At 44.4% G+C, this 18,098-nt stretch overlaps 1 protein-coding gene across 1 annotated transcript in view; it reads left to right on the forward strand.

Annotated features, from left to right (window-relative positions):
* Nucleotides 1-18,098, forward strand: part of LOC140210814 (FYVE, RhoGEF and PH domain-containing protein 5-like) — a 235,818-nt gene that overhangs the window by 56,199 nt on the left and 161,521 nt on the right. The window contains exons 6-7 of the mRNA XM_072280081.1: nucleotides 13,285-13,436; nucleotides 13,997-14,156. Of these exons, the coding sequence (XP_072136182.1) occupies nucleotides 13,285-13,436; nucleotides 13,997-14,156 (312 nt within the window). The remainder of the gene's footprint in view (nucleotides 1-13,284; nucleotides 13,437-13,996; nucleotides 14,157-18,098) is intronic.

An 18,098-nucleotide genomic window follows, 5' to 3' on the forward strand; every position in this document is an offset into this window, starting at 1 on the left:
CCATTACAGAGACTTGGACGGCTCAGGGACAGGAATGGTTACTTCAAGTGCCAGGTTTTAGATGTTTCAGAAAAGACAGGGAGGGAGGCAAAAGAGGTGGGGGGCTTGGCACTGTTGATCAGAGATAGTATCACGGCTGCAGAAAAGGTGGACGTCATGGAGGGGTTGTCTACGGAGTCTCTATGGGTGGAGGTTAGGAACAGGAAGGGGTCAATAACTTTACTGGGTGTTTTTTATAGGCCGCTTAATAGTAACAGGGATAACGAGGAGCAGATAGGGAAACAGATCCTGGAAAGGTGTAATAATAACAGAGTTGTCATAATTGGAGATTTTAATCCCAAATGTCGATTAGCATCTCCCTAGAGCAAGGGATTTAGATGGGGTGGAGGTTGTTAGGTGTGTTCAGGAAGGTTTCTTGACACAATATGTAGATAAGCCCACAAGAGGAGAGACTGTACTTGATTTGGTATTGGGAAATGAACCTGGTCAGGTATCAGATCTCTCAGTGGGAAAGCACTTTGGAGATAGTGATCGTAATTCTATCTCCTTTACAATAATATTGGAGAGAGATAGGAACAGACAAGTTAGAAAAGTGTTTAATTGGAGTAAGGGGAATTATGAGGCTATCAGGCAGGAAATTGGAAGCTTAAATTGGGAACAGATGTTCTCAGGGAAAAGTACGGAAGAAATGTGGCAAATATTCAGGGGATATTTGTGTGGAGTTCTGCACAGGTATGTTCCAATGAGACAGGGAAGTTATGGTAGGGTACAGGAACCGTGGTGTACAAAGGCTGTAATAATTCTAGTCAAGTAGAAAAGAAAAGCTTACGAAAGGTTCAGAGAGCTAGGTAATGGTAGAGATCTAGAAGATTATAAGGCTAACAGGAAGTAGCTTTAAAAGAAAATTAGGAGAGCTAGAAGGGGCCATGAGAAGGCAGGCAGGGTTAAGGAAAAATCCAAGACATTCTGCAAGTATGTGAAGACCAAGACAATAAGACATGAAAGAACAGGACCTATCAAGTGTGACAGTGGGAAAGTGTGTATGGAACCGGAGGAAATAGCAAGGTACTTAATGAATACTCTACTTCAGTATCCACTATGGAAAAGGATCTTGGTGATTGTAGTGATGACTTGCAGTGGACTGAAAAGCTTGAGCATGTAGATATTAAGAAAGAGGATGTGCTGGAGCTTTTGGAAAGCATCAAGTTGGATAAGTCGCCAGGACCGGATGAGATGTACCCCAGGCTACTGTGGGAGGCGAGGGAGGAGATCGCTAAGTCTCTGGCGATGATCTTCGAATCATCAATGGGGACAGGAGAAGTTCCGGAGGATTGAAGGGTTGCGGATGTTGTTCCCTTATTCAAGAAAGGGAGTAGAAATAGCCCAGGAAATTATAGACCAGTAAGTCTTACTTCAGTGGTTGGTAAGTTGATGGAGAAGATCCTGAGAGGCAGGATTTATGAACATTTGGAGAGGTATAGTATGATAAGGAATAGTCAGCATGGCTTTGTCAAGGGCAGGTCGTGCCTTACGAGCGTGATTGAATGCTTTGAGGATGTGACTAAACACATTGATGAAGACAGAGCAGTAGATGTAGTGTATATGGATTTCAGCAAGGCATTTGACAAGGTACCTCATGTAAGGCTTATTGAGAAAGTAAGGGGGCATGGGATCCAAGGGGACATTGCTTTGTGGATCCAGAACTGACTTGCCCACAGAAGACAAAAAGTGGTTGTAGACGGGTCATATTCTGATGGAGGTCGGTGACCAGTGGTGTGCCTCAGGGATCTGTTCTGGGACCCTTACTCTTCATGATTTTTATAAATGACCTGGATGAGGAAGTGGAGGGATGGGTTAGTAAGTTCGCTAATGACACAAAGGTTGGAGGTGTAGATAGCATGGAGGGCTGTCAGAGGTTACAGCAGGACATTGATAAGATGCAAACTGGGCTGAGAAGTGGCAAATGGAGTTGAACCCAGATAAGTGTGAAGTGGTTCATTTTGGTAGGTCAAATATGATGGCAGAATGTAGTATTAGTGGTAAGACTCTTGGTAGTGTGGAGGATCAGCGGGATCTTGGGGTCCAAGTCCATAGGTCACTCAAAGCAGCTGCACAGGTTGACTCTATACTTAAGAAGGCATACGATGTATTGGCCTTCATTAATCGTGGAATTGAATTTAGGAGCTGAGAGGTAATGTTGCAGCTATATAGGACCCTGGTCAGACCCCACTTGGAGTACTGTACTCAGTTCTGGTCGCCTTACTACAGGAAGGATGTGGAAACCATAGAAAGGGTGCAGAGGAGATTTACAAGGATGTTGCCTGGATTGGGGAGCATGCCTTATGAAAACAGGTTGAGTGAACTCAGCCTTTTCTCCTTGGAGCGATGGAGGATGAGAGGTGACTTGATAGAGGTGTATAAGATGATGAGAGGCATTGATCGTGTGGATAGTCAGGGGCTTTTTCCCAGGGCTGAAATGGTTGCCACAAGAGGACACAGGTTTAAGGTGCTGGGGAGTAGGTACAGAGGAGATGTCAGGGGGAAGTTTTTTACGCAGAGATTGGTGAGTGCGTGGAATGGGCTGCCAGCAACAGTGGTAGAGGCAGATACGATAGGGTCTTTTAAGAGACTTTTGGATAGGTACATGGAGCTTAGAAAAATAGAGGGCTATGGGTAAGCCTGGTAATTTCTAAGGTAGGGACATGTTCGGCACAACTTTGTGGGCGGAAGGGCCTGTATTGTGCTGTAGGTTTTCTGTGTTTTCTATGTTAACTGGGAGACGAAAAGCTGCTTGTAAGGTAGATGCATGGACTAAAGCCCAGCTGGATGAATGGAAGGCCAAAAAGAAAGGAGTGAATGGAGATATGGAAACAGAGTATTAGTCAGATGTTGTGGATGAGGAAGCCAAGAGGAGAGATCAGATGGTAAAAGGAGCAAATGAAGGATTAATAAGAGAATACTCCAGTGAGCTGAATGCACTTTCCCAAAATGAAAATGCACAAACTGGAAGAAGAAAAAGGAAGAAGATGTCCAGAGCTGTCAGAGCCACTTTCTGCAGTCCCAAAGTCAATTCCTGCAACCACCATGGAGGATGCCCCAGTACCTGAGATTGTTTCACAGCCACAAGTCTCACATGCTCAGCAGAGCCATCCCCCTTGTCAGAAAAGGCATTATCCCACTACAGTAAGAAATTCTTCACAGTGAATCTTTCAGCCTTGCTGTGGATCTCTGCATTCTATATTGAGGTGGAGTTTGGAGGAGTTTATGTATTTTATATTTCAATTATATTTGAGTAATCTTGAATATATGGTTGATTAAGCAATCTTTTTCGTCTAAATAAATAATTATGGGTGAAATGTAAAATGCATTAATTGCGTACATCATCATGTGATATGTGCACACCTCGCTTAAAGTAAACTCAAAGTATACGGCTGTATTTCAGACTCCTGTGAGTTTCTTTGAATTTAATATTTAATATATTGAAGTTACAAAACATAACAGAATCCATACCAAAGTACTTAACCAACTTCTCAGTTTCTGCTGAGACTATTTGACCCATGATCCTGATTTGTATGTCATGGGGTCATAGAGTAGAGATACATACAGTGTAGAAACAGATCTTTTCAAACAACTGGTCCATGCTGACCAACATTCTCATCAAAGGTCATCCTCTTTGCTCACATTTAACCCACATCCTTCTCAACCTTTCCTATTCATGTACAGTACTGTGCGTAAGTCTTAGGCACACAAGCAAGGGTAATTGTCAATGTGGAACAGAGAGTGAGTTTGTAAGGCTGGCGAGAGCAAAGGGTGTTGGGAATGGTGAGGTGGAGCACCGCAGGAAGAGTGTGAGGTGGGTGGGGAGAAGGATTGCCAGGGTGGGGTGGGGTGGGGTGGCACAGTTGCAGGCACGCCCAGTGCTGAGACACCAGGTAAGGAAATTTGACTCAAAACGTTTGGTTTATTGATCATTACAGAATGTCTCTCTGGAGTTTTCCACTTCCTCCCCTCTCCCTTCCCCTTTTTCCAACCATGATTCCCCTCCCCCTGCCCCCTTTCCACTCTCAGTTCACAATAGAGACCCATATCAGAATCAGGTTTCTCATCACTTACATATGTCATAAAATTTGTTTCTTTTGCAGTAGCAGTTTAGTGCAGTACATAAAATTACTACAGCATTGTGCAAATGTCTTTTGAAAGTTATTATTGTATCTACCTCACCAACTCCCTCTGGCAGCTTGTTCCATATATCAGCACTCTCTACATATAAAAGTTGCCGCTTTGACCTCCTTAAAATATTTCCCCTCTCATCTTAAACAATACACATGAGCTTTTGATTTCTTCTCTTTGGAAAGAGACTACATGCGTTCACCCTATCGATGCCACTCAGATCTTATATACCTCTTATATAGATCTTATATCCCACCACTAAGCACATCTTTCCCTCCCCCACCTCTGCTTTCCGCAGGGATCGCTCCCTACGTGACTCCCTTGTCCATTCGTCCCCCCATCCCTCCCCACTGATCTCCCTCCTGGCACTTATCCTTGTAAGCGGAACGAGTGCTACACATGCCCTTACACTCCCTCCCTTACCACCATTCAGGGCCCCAGACAGTCCTTCCAAGTGAGGCGACACTTCACCTGTGAGTTGGCTGGGGTGATATACTGTGTCCGGTGCTCCCGATGTGGCCTTCTATACATTGGCGAGACCCGACGCAGACTGGGAGACCGCTTTGCTGAACACCTACGCTCTGTCCGCCAGAGAAAGCAGGATCTCCCAGTGGCCACACATTTTAATTCCACATCCCATTCCCATTCTGACATGTCTATCCACGGCCTCCTCTACTGTAAAGATGAAGCCACACTCAGGTTGGAGGAACAACACCTTATATTCCGTCTGGGTAGCCTCCAACCTGATGGCATGAACATTGACTTCTTTAACTTCCGCTAATGCCCCACCTCCCCCTCGTACCCCATCTGTTATTTATTTTTACACACACATTCTTTCTCTCACTCTCCTTTTTCTCCCTCTGTCCCTCTGACTATACCCCTTGCCCATCCTCTAGGTTCCCCCCACCCTATCTTTCTCCCCGGGCCTCCTGTCCCATGATCCTCTCATATCCCCTTTGCCAATCACCTGTCCAGCTGTTGGCTCCATCCCTCCCCCTCCTGTCTTCTCCTATCATTTTGGATCTCCCCTTCCCCCTCCCACTTTCATAACTCTTACTAACTCTTCCTTCAGTTAGTCCTGACGAAGGGTCTCGGCCTGAAACGTCGACTGTACCTCTTCTTATAGATGCTGCCTGGCCAGCTGCATTCACCAGCAACTTTGATGTGTGTTGCTTGAATTTCCAGCATCTGCAGAATTCCTGTTGTTTATACACCTCGATAAGGTCAGTCTTCAGTCTCCTCTGATCCAAGGGGAAAGAAAGAACTGGCCTGCTCAGCCTCTCCTTATAATTCAAGTACTATTTTAAAGAGGTAAATGCAAGGGTAGGTGAGGGTAGGGCTGTTATATGACCATTTGGATCGCAGCAAGGCCTTTGAAAAGGTCCTTTATGGTAAGTTGGTCTTGAGGTTTAGGTCCCGTGGAATTCAGGAAACTTAGTTACCTAGATTCAAAATTTGCTTTGAAAATTTTGGTTGGAAGCAGAGGATGGTGGTTGAAGGTTGTTTTGCAGAACATAGGCCATTGAGGGGTAGTGTGCTGCAGGGGCTGGTGTTAACACTATTATTTGTTACTTACATAAATTATTCAGATGTGAATGTTCAAGACTTGATCAGCAAGTTTGCAGATGACTTTAGGGAGGTGGTTGTTGATTTAGGAAGTTATTGTAGATTACAGAGGGACCTTCATTAATTAAGGAAGTACATGAGGAGTGGCAAATGAATTTCAATACAGTTAAATGTGAGGTGATGCATTTTGGAACTGGTGTGGGAGTTGTGTTATGAATAGTAGAGTACTCGGAAACAGTGGAAACTAGGAGCACAAGTGCATGGTTCATTGAGAATGGCATCACAGGTAGACGGGCTGGTGAAATGCTGCAGTTCAAAGTTAAATTTATTATTGAAGTATTTATATGTCACCATATACATTTCCATTTTCTTGTGGGCATACACATTTAAATCCAAGAAACTAATAAAATCAAAAAGCCACATTCAGCAGGATGGACAAACAACCAACATACAAAAGACAACAATCTGTGCAAATACAAAGAAAAAATAACAACAATGGTCTCTGGCCATTACAGAGACTTGGATGGCTCAGGGGCAGGAATGGCTGCTGAATGTGCCAGGCTTGAGACATTTCAAAAAGGACAGGGAGAGAGAGCAAAAGAGGTGGCATTGCTAAACAGGGATAGTGTCATGGCATTAGGGTAGGGTCATGGGATAGAAGTAATGGAGGGATTGGCTACTGAGTCAGAGTCGGTGGAAGTCAGAAACAGGAAGGGGCAGAAACTGTACTGGGTGTTTCTTATGATAGTAACAGGAATATTGAGGAGCAGATAGGGAGACAGATAGGATGCAGAAATGGGCTGAGAAGTGGCAGATGGAGTTCAACACAGATAAGTGTGAAGTGGTTCATTTTGGAAAGTCAAATTTGAAGGTAGAATATAATATTAATGGTAAGATTCTTGGCGTGTGGATGGTCAGTGAGATCTTGGGTCCGTGCCCACAGGACACTCAAAGCTGCTGTGCAGGTTGTCAGTGTGGTTAAGAAGGCATATGTTGTGTTGGCATTCATCAACCATGGGATTGAGTTCAAGAGCCATGAGATAATGTTACAGCTAAATAAGACCTTGGTCAGACCCCACTTGTAGTACTGTGTTCGGTTCTGGTCTCCTCATTGCAGGAAGGATGTGGATACAATTGAGAGATTGCAGAGGAGATTTACAAGAATGTTTCCTGGATTGGAGAGCATGCCTTATGAGAATAGGTTGAGTGAACTTTGCCTTTTCCCTTTGGAGTGACAGAGGATGAGAGGTGACCTGATAAAGGTGTATAAGATGATGAGAGGCATTGATTATGTGGATAACCAGAGGCTTTTTTCCAGGGCTGAAATGGCTAATATGAGAGATAATAGTTTTAAAGTGCTTGGAAGTAGGTACAAAGATTATGTCAGGGGTAAGTTTTTCCACACAGAGAGTGATGGGTCTGTGGAATGTGACAGTGGTTGTGGCAGATTCCACACACCCATCACAATAGGGTTTTTTAAGAGTCTCTTAGATAGGTCCTTGAAAGTGAGGTCATAGGATGTGGGAACGTTTCCATGATGGGGTGAGTGAAATTATGCGCTCTGGTTCAAGAGGCTGATGATTGAGGAGTAATTACAATTCCTGAACCTGGTGGTATGGGCCCTGAGGTTCCTGATGGCAGCAGTGAGAAGAGAGCATGATCTGGATGGTGGGGGCTTTGATGATGGATACTGCTTTCCTGTGACAGCGCTCCTTGTAGATGTGTTCAATGGTAGGTAGGGCTTTACCTGTGATGGGCTGGCCGTATCCACTATTTCTGTTCAGGGGCATTGGTGTTTCCATACCAGGCTGTGATGCAACTAGTCAATATACTCTTCACCACACATTAAAAGCATTTCAGGATTCCTCTGAATAATGTCAGATACATTCCTCTGACATTAAATTGGACCTTTGAACCTTGGAATATCTATAGAGTTTAGCAAACATTGGTCATCCCAAATCTTCACAAACTTCTAAGGAAGTAGAGGCCTGCGGTGCTTTCTTCATAATGGCATTTACCCATTCGACTAAGGACAGATCCTCTGAAATGATAACACTGAGGAATTTAAAGTTGATAACCTTCTCCACCTCTGATCCCCCAATAAGGACTGTCTCATGGACCTCCATTTTCTTCCTCCTGAAGTCAATGATCAGCTACTTGGTCTGGCTGACATTGAGTGAGCGGTTGTTGTTGTGGCACCACTCAGCCAGATTTTCAATGTCCCTTCTCTACGCTGATTCATCACCGCCTTTGATTTGGCCAGCAACAGTGGTGTCATCAGCAAACTTAGATGTGATATTGAATCAGTGCTTAGCCTCACTGTCGTAAGTGTAAAGCCAGTAGAGCAGAAGGCATTGCACACAGCCTTGTGGTACACTGTGCTGATGAAGATTGTGGAAGAGGTATTGAGGCCAAAGTCTTGAAGTTTATTGATTAGCTTTGTGTGGGTAATTGTATTGAATGTTGAGCTGTTGTTAATGAAAAGCATCCTTTTCTGATCAGATATTTCAGGGTTGAGTGAAGAGCTAATGAAATAGCATCTGCTGTGGACATTGTGAAAATAGGAAAACTGGAGTGGATCCAAGTTGCTTTTCAGTCAGGAGTTGATATGTTTCATCACCAGCCTCTCAAAGTACTTCATCATTGTGGATGTAAGTTCTACCGGACAATTGTCAATGAGGCAAATTGTTCTTAGGCACCAGTATAATTGAAGCCTGCTTGAAGCAGGTGGGTACCTCAGACTGCCAAGGTGAGAGGTAAAAGATATTGGCAAACGTTCTAGCTAGTTGATCAGCACAGGTCTTTGGTACATGGACAAGTACCCCATCTGGGCTGGATGCTTTCTGTGAGTTCACCTCCTGGACAATGCTTTCATGTCAGCCTCAGAAACTGAAATCACAGGGACATCAGGGCCTGTGGGAATTTGTGCAGGTTCCTCTGTGTTTTGGTGGTCGTGGTAAGGATAGATGGCATTGAGCTCATCTGGGAGCGAAGGCTTGTTGTCACTTTGTGAAACCCTATTATTCAAACCCTGTCACAGCTCTTGAGCATCCTTCAGTGATTCACATTTGGTCCAGACTTGCCACTTTGCATGTGAGATGGCTTTCCAGAGATTATACCTGGACCCCTTGCATTTTACTTGGTCACCAGACTTGAATCCCATTGATTTGGCCTTCGCAGATTGTGGATCCCATAGATCATCCAGGGTTTCTGATTGGGGAAGGCACTCTCTTTATGACTGTTTCTATAAAGTCCGTTACAACCATGGTGTATCTGTTCAGACCTCGTGATGAGTCCTTAAACACGGCCCAGTGCATCGATTCGAATTCCTTAGCCACTTCTCTGCCTCCCCAACCATCGTTTTATTGTCCTTATCGCTAGAGCCTTGCTGTTTAGCCTCTGCCTGAATGCAGGTAAAAGGAGGACAGCCAAGTGATCAGCTTTCCCAAAATGTGGTCTAGCAATGGAACAGTCGGCATTCTTAATCATAGTCGCAGTGGTCGAATGTATTGGGACCCTGGTGCTGCAGGTTATATGTTGATGATAAAGGCAGTGATTTCTTCAAACAAGCCTGATTGAAGTCCCTGACAATGGATTGAATGGCATCAGGGTAGGTTGCCTCTTGTTCGCTGATGGCAGCATTCAATACTTTGAGAGTCTGTTTAACAACTGCCTTTGATAATATATAAACTGTGGTCAGGATCAGGGAGGAAAACTCTCTTGGTAAGTAGAATGGTCGGCACTTAATCGTTAGATGTTCCTTGTCAAGGGAACAAGGGTGTGACAAGACCACTGTGTCCAAACACTGTAGAGTTCATCATGAAACACAGACCTCCCCAACTTTCTGCATTCTTCAAAACAGCTGTTCGGTCCATCTTGCGTATTGAGAAGCCCTTGGAACTTATCGACATATCAGGTGTGTCTAGAGTGAAACATGTCTCCATGCACCTCCAAACACAGCAATTTCACATTTCCCTCCGATACAGCAATCTTCCCCAGGGGTCTTCAATCTTGTTCTCCAGCGACTACGTTTACTAGCAAGATGTTGAGTAGTGGAAGTTTCATTCTCCTGCATTTCAGTCTAGCTTGGAATCCTCCCCTCCCCCAATTCTCACAGCCATAGCAATGTACCTTCATCTGTTTAAAGTTACCGTACCTGCATACTTGAGAGTTAAGTCTACTGAGTCCTTCAGAAGATTGTGAAATTACTAGTTAATTAAGACAGTTCAAAAGTGAGTTACTTAAAGGGAAATTACAGGCTGCCGATTTCAGTGAGAGTAGTTCAGAAGAATATTTAGAAGTTTTGCAGCTTCCTGCATAGGTTGCTATGGTTCATCAGTGCCACCTCGCCACACTGACTTTCATCAGAAAGAGCATTGATATGGGAATAGAGACATTCTGTTGCAATTGTATGAGTTGTTAGTGAAGCAACATGTCCAGCACTGCATATAGTTTAGTTATTCTATTATTGGAATAGGAGTTCAGAGAAAATTTAAGAGGATGTTGCCAGGTTGAGAGGGTCTGAGTCGTTGGGAGAGGTTGATTAGACTGGGTCTTTATTCTTTCAAATGTGGGGAAATTGAGGACTTTTAAAATTATGAGAGTCCAAAACTAGAGGTGAGGGGAGAGACTTAAAGGGGCAGCATTTGCATATAGAAGGTAGTGACTCTATGGAATGAACCGCTAGAGGAAGCGGTTGAGGCAGGTACAATAGTATCATTTAAAAAGCACCTGGATAGCTACATCCAAGTGTACCTTAGAGGGCTTAGAGGAAACAGGTGAGCTTCTGTGTGACTGCTTTCAGTTGGCAGTCTATTTCAAAGCTTCATCTACCAGCTTCATTGACTTTATCTGCAAGTGTGTAACAGACATTCTGAGTGTTCCCAAACCTGAAAGCATAGATGGACTGGGAGACCCACTCCCTTCTGTAGTCTAGGAGTGCAGCATTCATATCACGTGACACTGATCTTCTAAGAATAGGATCTCCATAAAGCTGTAAGAGATGACGATCCAAAATCAAGTTCCAGACCAGCTACTAGTTGTAGCAGGGCTTACATGCTGTAATGGGCTACAGAATAAAGTTAGGTAGTATCGCAGCCAACAGCATGTCCTTTCCTGGAGCTTAATTTGACAGAAAGTGATTGTTATGTCACCAACTACCCTGACAGCCTCCAATGCACCTGAAGCCCCAGTCACCATTGTAGACGTAAGATCTGTCTTTTGGGGAGTGAACCCATGGAAAGCATCTGGCCTGGAAGTTGGTGCTAATCAGCTGGTGGGAGTACTTACAGCCATTTTTAACTACTCTCTGCTTCAATCTGAGATTCCCAACTACTTTAAGAAGGCAACTGTCATCTTGATACCTAGAAAAGCAAGGTAACCTGCTTTTACAACTACTGACTAATGGCTTTGGCATCTATCATAATGAAATGTTTCAAGAGGCTGGTCATTTCATGGATTAACTGCAGTGTCCCAGACAACCGTGGCCCACTTCATTTGCCTGCTGCTGATACAGTTCTATGAAACAGTACACTGGAGCATCTGTAAAGATGGTAATCACATCTACATTAGACTATTGTTTATAACTGCAGTTTTGCCTTCAATACAAGCGAACTCATCTCCAAACTTTGAGACCTGGAAATCAACACCTTCTTTTGAAAATGGATCTTCAACTTCCTGACCCAAAGACCACAGTCAGTAAAGAAAGGCAACAACACCTCCAAAATGATCATTTTGAACACTGATGCTGCACAAGGTTGCGTACTCAGCCTCCGACTCTACTCCCTGTACACTCATGCTGTAACTCCATATACAAGTTTGCAGATGATACCACCTTAGTGAGCCACATCTCTAAAAACAATGAGTCAGAGTACAGGAAGTAACATGGGTGGTTAGCACAACACGATTACGTCTCAGAGTATCTTGAGTTCAGAGTTGATTTCCGACATCATCTGTAAGGAGTCTGTATGTCCTCCCCTTGGAATATGCGGGTTTTCCCTGAGTTGTCCAGTTTCCTCCAACCATCCAAAGACATACCATTTGGTAGGTTAATCGGTCATAGTAAATTGTCCCATGACTAGGTTAGGGTTAAATTGGGGATTGCTGGGTGGTGTGGCTGGAAGGACCTGTTCTGCGCTGTATCTCTATGAAATAGAAATAAAAGCAACCTTTTTTTCAGTGTCAGCAAAACAAAAGAACTGCTGAATTTCTTCAGAAAGGGAGGCAGTGCACATGCTCCAGTCTTCATCAACGGTGCTGAGACTGAAAATGTTGAGAGCTTCAAGTTCTTAGGAGTGAACATCACCAATAGCTTGTGCTAGTTTAACCATATACTGTAGACATGATGGCCAAGAAAATGCCTCTACTTCCTCAGGAGGCTAAAGAAATCCAGTATATTCCTGTTGACCCTTATAAATTTTTATCAATGCACCATAGAAAGCATCCTATCTGAATACATCATGGCTTGATTTGGGACTGCTCTTCCCATGACCGCAAGAAACTGCAGAGAGTTATGAACATAGCTCAGCACATCACGGTAACCGGCCTCCTTTCTATGCTTCTTGCTATCTCGATAAAGCAGCCATCATAATCAAAGACCCCACCCGCCCCAGATAATCTATCCCATTGGGCAGAAGATACAAAAGTTTGAAAGCATGCTGCCCCAGGTTCAAGGACAACTTCTATGCCACTGTTATAATAGAATGGTTTCCTAATGTAATAACTTGAGCTCTTGACCTCATAATCTACCCCATCTCAGCCAGAAATGTCAACTTTTTATTTCACTCCATAGATACTGTCTGATCTGCTGAGTTCCTCCAGCATTTTTGTGAGTTATTCTTGACCTCACAATCTACTTTGTTATGATGTTGCATCTGTTGTCTAACTGTAATGCACCTTCCTTTTTGCTGGTATTGGAAGTGGTTTATTATTGTCACTTCTAACAAGATACAGTGAAAAACTTACTGCATATAGTTCATGCATATCAAATCACAGCATAGTGTATTGAGCTAGAACATGGTAAGACAACAAAAGAATGTAAAGTGTAACAGCTACAAAATTTATCCTGCACTTTATTCTGCATTCGGTTTTACATTGTACTATTTCCATGCTGGAGGTAATGATTTGATTGGTGTGAATAGAAGTGCAAGGTAAGCTTTTCACTGTACATGCGACCAATAATAAACCAATTCCAATTACATATGTAGAGCAATGATGCTCCATAACACTATAACATTCTCATAAGTATTTGTTGCACTTTCTGAAGCTTAATGATGCTTTTCATATGACAGAGCAATCAAAAGTGTGGCCTCATCGAAGTTCAGTACAGCTGTCTGAAAGAGCTGTCTGCAGCTCTTGTTCCTTGTCCCCACTGTGTGAATGGAGAGGAATTGTAGGGGTAGTGGGTCAAGGTGGGAGTTGTGTGATTGGACAAGGTTGTTATTGTCTAGGCTTGGGAGGTGGGAGTGCTGCCATAGAATGTAAGCCAAATATAGGATGCCATGTACTGTGTTTTTAGTTTTACAGTTTTGGACATTTCTGTTTCAACAGAACTTCAGAGAGGTGGTCACAAGGATCATGGATAGTAATGGACAGCTGCTGGTTGACCAAGAAGGAGTGACCCATACCCTGCATCTCATTAATGAGTTGCACACACTTCACCGTGAGATACTGAGAGAGCTGGAACGAAGCACCCTGGAGTGGTACCTGCATAGCATTTCCATAACAAGGGGAGCTGGGGTTGCTGAGTGTGGATGGAGACTGTTTAGCAGTGTTGTAGCAGATCATGGCTAAGGAATCATTCTTCCTAACTTGTGATACTCCACTTCAACTCTTCTCCTTAGCCTGCCCTATGGATCAAAGATAACACTTTGGGTTCAGAAGTGGTTGATGAGATTAGTGTAGAGTCACCGACTGCCTCAGCTGGGCTGAAGTCATCTGCCACACTGCAGGGGCCCAGGGTTAATGGAAGGCACAAACTAAAGGTCAAAGGTCACTTGGTCAATCTGGAAACACCTAAGGAGGTCATAACACTGGAAGTGATTCCTTCGCCAGGAGCAGGCTCCCGTGAGCTTGAGTAGGTTGTTAGGCCCTTTCTGTGCTTCCATGTTTTGGGGATGAGTGACATCTCAGGGGTTTGGGGTGTTGAAGTGCCTGTTGGTGTTTCAGAGTACCACTAGTGAAGAGCCATCTAGTTGGATACTCCAATATGGATGACAGGGAATATACCTGCCTGACTGACCTCTGTCTGTTTTGCTGCCAGGGATCAGACTGGGCCAAGTTTGGGTTGTGCATTGTCAAGATATGGACCCAGATTGAGCATATACTTCAGATATATTGAGCAGTTTGACAGCAGTATTGCCTTTCTGGAAGAGAGCTGCTGGAAGGCACCTGGAATCTCCATTGCTCCCCTGCAGTCTGAGGTAACACTCTCCAAATTGTTCTCTCTACAGGTAGGAATGATATTTATAACTTTTAGTTATAAAAGTTGTCCCTTCTGTCTTGGCTCCTGTTCAGCTTCTGGGCCCTGCTATTCAGATAATAATTTGATTGTTTCACTAAATGCAACCACCTCATTCTAAATGGCATTAAATCACATTTATTGCTCAACTTCTCCATATAATTATAAATTCCTTTTATCTTCCAAAGAACTAACTGCATTTCCTGTTTCTGTATCATTTGGCCCATAGAGCTTGATGCCAATTTATAATAAAGGTCCTCCTCATGTATCATCCATATACCTCCATTCCCATCACATTCATGTGTCTACCTAAAAGCCCCCTTTCGGATAGACTCATAATCATGTTCAAAGGGCATCTTAGATAAAATCACGTTCATGTGTCTACCTGAAATGGCCTGATTCCACAAATGCTTTTGGTAACCCATTCCAGACACCAACCACTATCTGCCCCTTCTGTTGCCTGTAAACCTCCCTTACTCTAACCTCAGGAATTTGACATTTCTACCAAAACAGATTCTGACTGTCTACCCTATCTATGCTTCTCATAAATTTAAAAAGTGATTTTTTTATTATTTGGCTATAAAATATAATAAAATTCATTATTTAAATAGCTTTAAAAACACAGCCTCTAACTCTCTGGGGGAACAACCAAAGTTTGAACAACATTTCATAGAAACATAGAAAACTTACAGCACAATACGGGCCTTTCAGCCCACAAAGTTGTGCCAAACATGTCCCTACCTTGGAAATTACTAGGCTTACCCATAGCCCTCTATTTTTCTAAGCTCCATGTACCTATCTCTTAAAAGATACTATCGTATCCGCCTCCACTACTGTTGCCGGCAGCCCATTCCACGCACTCACCACACTCTGAGTAAAAAAACTTACCCCTGACATCTCCTCTGTACCTACTCCCCAGCACCTTAAACCTGTGTCTTCTTATGGCAAACATTTCAGCCCTGGGAAAAAGCCTCTGACTATCCATATGATCAATGGGTTGATTAGAACTACACACAATATTCCTAGTACTGTCTGCTAAAGTTTCGTATAGGTGCAGCATGACTTCTTTACTCTTATACTCAACACTCCTACCAATGAAGGCAAGAATGCCATGCATCTTCCTTACCACCTTGTTCACTTCCCCAGCTATTTTCAGTGAATTACAGAACTGGACCATCAAGATAGCTCATACCTCAATAATATTAAGATAAATATCATTACCCAAATGTTTTCTCTTTTCATTTGACTTCCCAAATTACATTTCACACTTGCCAGATTAAACTCCATCTGCCACTTATCTCTGTACCTGAACAATATCCTGCTGTATTTCTCGACGGTCTATTACACTGTCCACAACTCCACCAATCTTGCTAATCCATCCAAATCATTGACGTGTATCATAAATATCAGGAGAGATCTGTAGAGTCTCAAAAGCAGAGGTAGAAGAGTATGCCTCATGATCAACTTCTCTTGGTGCACAAATATATCAGTGCTGTCCCAATTCTGCTCACCAAATTTGGAATATCTAGCAGTTATATCTAGCATTTTACCTACCACGGGAGATTTCTGTGTAGCACCCCCCCCCCGGCCTCCCTCAGGGTCGCTCGGCTCGCTGAAACAACCCTCGGCCCCGCCAAACGGGGTTTGTATGGATGCTGTGTGATGTACCCCACCCCGCCCAAATAACAGACGATACACCAGATACAATTAAATGATTTACAGTTTATAGATATTACTGGAACTATATAATTAATAGTGAATAAAATATAAAAGGAAAATAAAAGGCGTCACACTTATCGAAGTTCAATCTCTTCGTGCACAAAACAATTGGAGCTCAAGAACCTTCTTCTTCACCCTGCGACCCCTTGGACCACCTCGACTGGCTGCCTGGGACCAACAACGGTGGTCGACCAGACGCTCCACATGAGTTCGTCTCTGTCTGCTCGCCGAACGCCCTCTTCGGGGTCCAACCCCATTTGCGGACATCATAGCACCTGGTCCATTCTCTGTCTCTCTCTCTCCCGCCTTCTGTCCCAAAACCCCGCGCATACAAAAACTTCCAGATACACCAAAGTCATAACAACTATCCCAATTGGTTCATAACATCCTCTTATCAGTCCCTAACCCACAACAAGCTGCTGGTGCAAAGCTTTCTCAGCATTTAACATAACAAAGAAGCATTCCCGATTATAAAATAACAAAGAAGCCATTTTAATTAGCCTCCGCGGTGACATAAAAGACGAAACCCCTTTACACTCTCCCCCCTCCAAATAAAGTCATGTCCTCATGACTTCTAAATAATTCGCCAACCTGTCCTGCAGACACACAACACACAGATACACACAGTGACAGTGCTCCTCAAGCAGTGGACCTTACGCCCGTCCAATGGGCACTACATAGGCCAACCTATCTGGGAGTTTCTTAACCCTCCAAGACCTCTGTACCCCCTCACCTAAACCGAAAAGGCTCAGACACTACTAGGGATACCTCGGGCCTGCTTGCCAACTCCTCTCTCACTCAGGCCACCATTACAGCTTAGAGCCCCCTGACCCGTGGCCGGGGGCCCGCCTCTCCTCCTTCCTGATCCTGCCGTAACTCAGACTGCCCACTGCTAGCCCTCCCCACTACACCTGACTCAGTGGGAGAAGGGCCAAAGGTCTCTTCCTCAATCACGGGGAAGGTAGCGAAAGGCAGCATGTACCACATGTGCAGCACATCATCCTTCGAACCGGTATCCTTCCTCATTCCCTCGATTGGTAGCTGCTGTTTAAGTTTCTCCAAACTGAAACATTTAGCCGGGGCTACGCCTTCAGCCTCCTGCAGTCGAGACGTCAGTTTCTTGTTCCTTTCAAGCGTCCGCCTCCCTCTTCTGAGATCTGTCCTCCATTTCTTCACCTCCTCGGGAGTGCAGTGAAACTCCTATCCCTGGGCTCTTGGTTTTCTGTTGGCCTTAGTCAGAACACTTCCTTGATCTTCCCCAGCTTGTAAGTCTTCCAATCTTTTTGAATCGACGTTTTGAGTTTCCGCTGATCCCTTCGAAGGTGGGTCATTGTTTCTGCTCGCTGGATTAATTCATCAGTACATGACCGCAGTGTTGGCTGGGAATTCCGTTGTTCCTTCTCCACGTTGACGAGCGTGAATTCCAAGTCTGCAATGGTCGTCCCACAAGTGCGGCACTCAGTCTCCGACCGGCATTTCTGAGCACTCAGTTCAGCAGTGCAAATCCCCTCTCTCCCCTGTGTCTTATTCAGATTGACGACCTGGGTTTCCATCCCCAGGTCCACCACCATCTGTTCCAACACCAGGAAGTTCAACTGGTATGTCAGGTCATTTTTCTCACATTGCACCAAACTCCTCCGGCAAAAAACTCCTCCACATTTGACACTTCGCTTCTGTCGCCCGGGCTCAGCCACTCGCCTCGCCTCATAGTTCCCCCAGGCGAATCCAAGCTCTAGGCAGTCATCCACATACGCCAAAACTCCACACACCTTCACTTCTCCCATGGTCTTCTTCATGCTCTGCGGGAAGGATGCAGGGGCTCTGGATATGCCCTTGGGCATCTTTACGGATCGGAAGAATCCTAGGGAACTAATAATGACTGTCTTCGGCTCGACAGCCGCACTCCTCAGGATCTGGCAACATCCACCCCTCAGATGCAGCACATTAAACCACATCGCATAATCCACACACACGCTACCTTCATCTTCCACTGCGCCAGGGTCCAGTTGCCGCGACCTCTCTCTCACTGAGGTGTCTTCAGCAGTCAACTCCCCTCCCTCGTGGTAGTTTGGAGCATCTACTAAGAGGGTCTCACCCTCAGCTACTTTCCCCAGGCTGTACCACCGCTGGGTCTCGTTTAAATTCGGTACCGGCTCAAGGCTGCTACACACGTCCTCAGAAACAA

This window comes from Mobula birostris, chromosome 16 (genome assembly GCF_030028105.1).
Source record: "Mobula birostris isolate sMobBir1 chromosome 16, sMobBir1.hap1, whole genome shotgun sequence".
In the NCBI taxonomy this organism is placed as follows: domain Eukaryota; kingdom Metazoa; phylum Chordata; class Chondrichthyes; order Myliobatiformes; family Myliobatidae; genus Mobula; species Mobula birostris.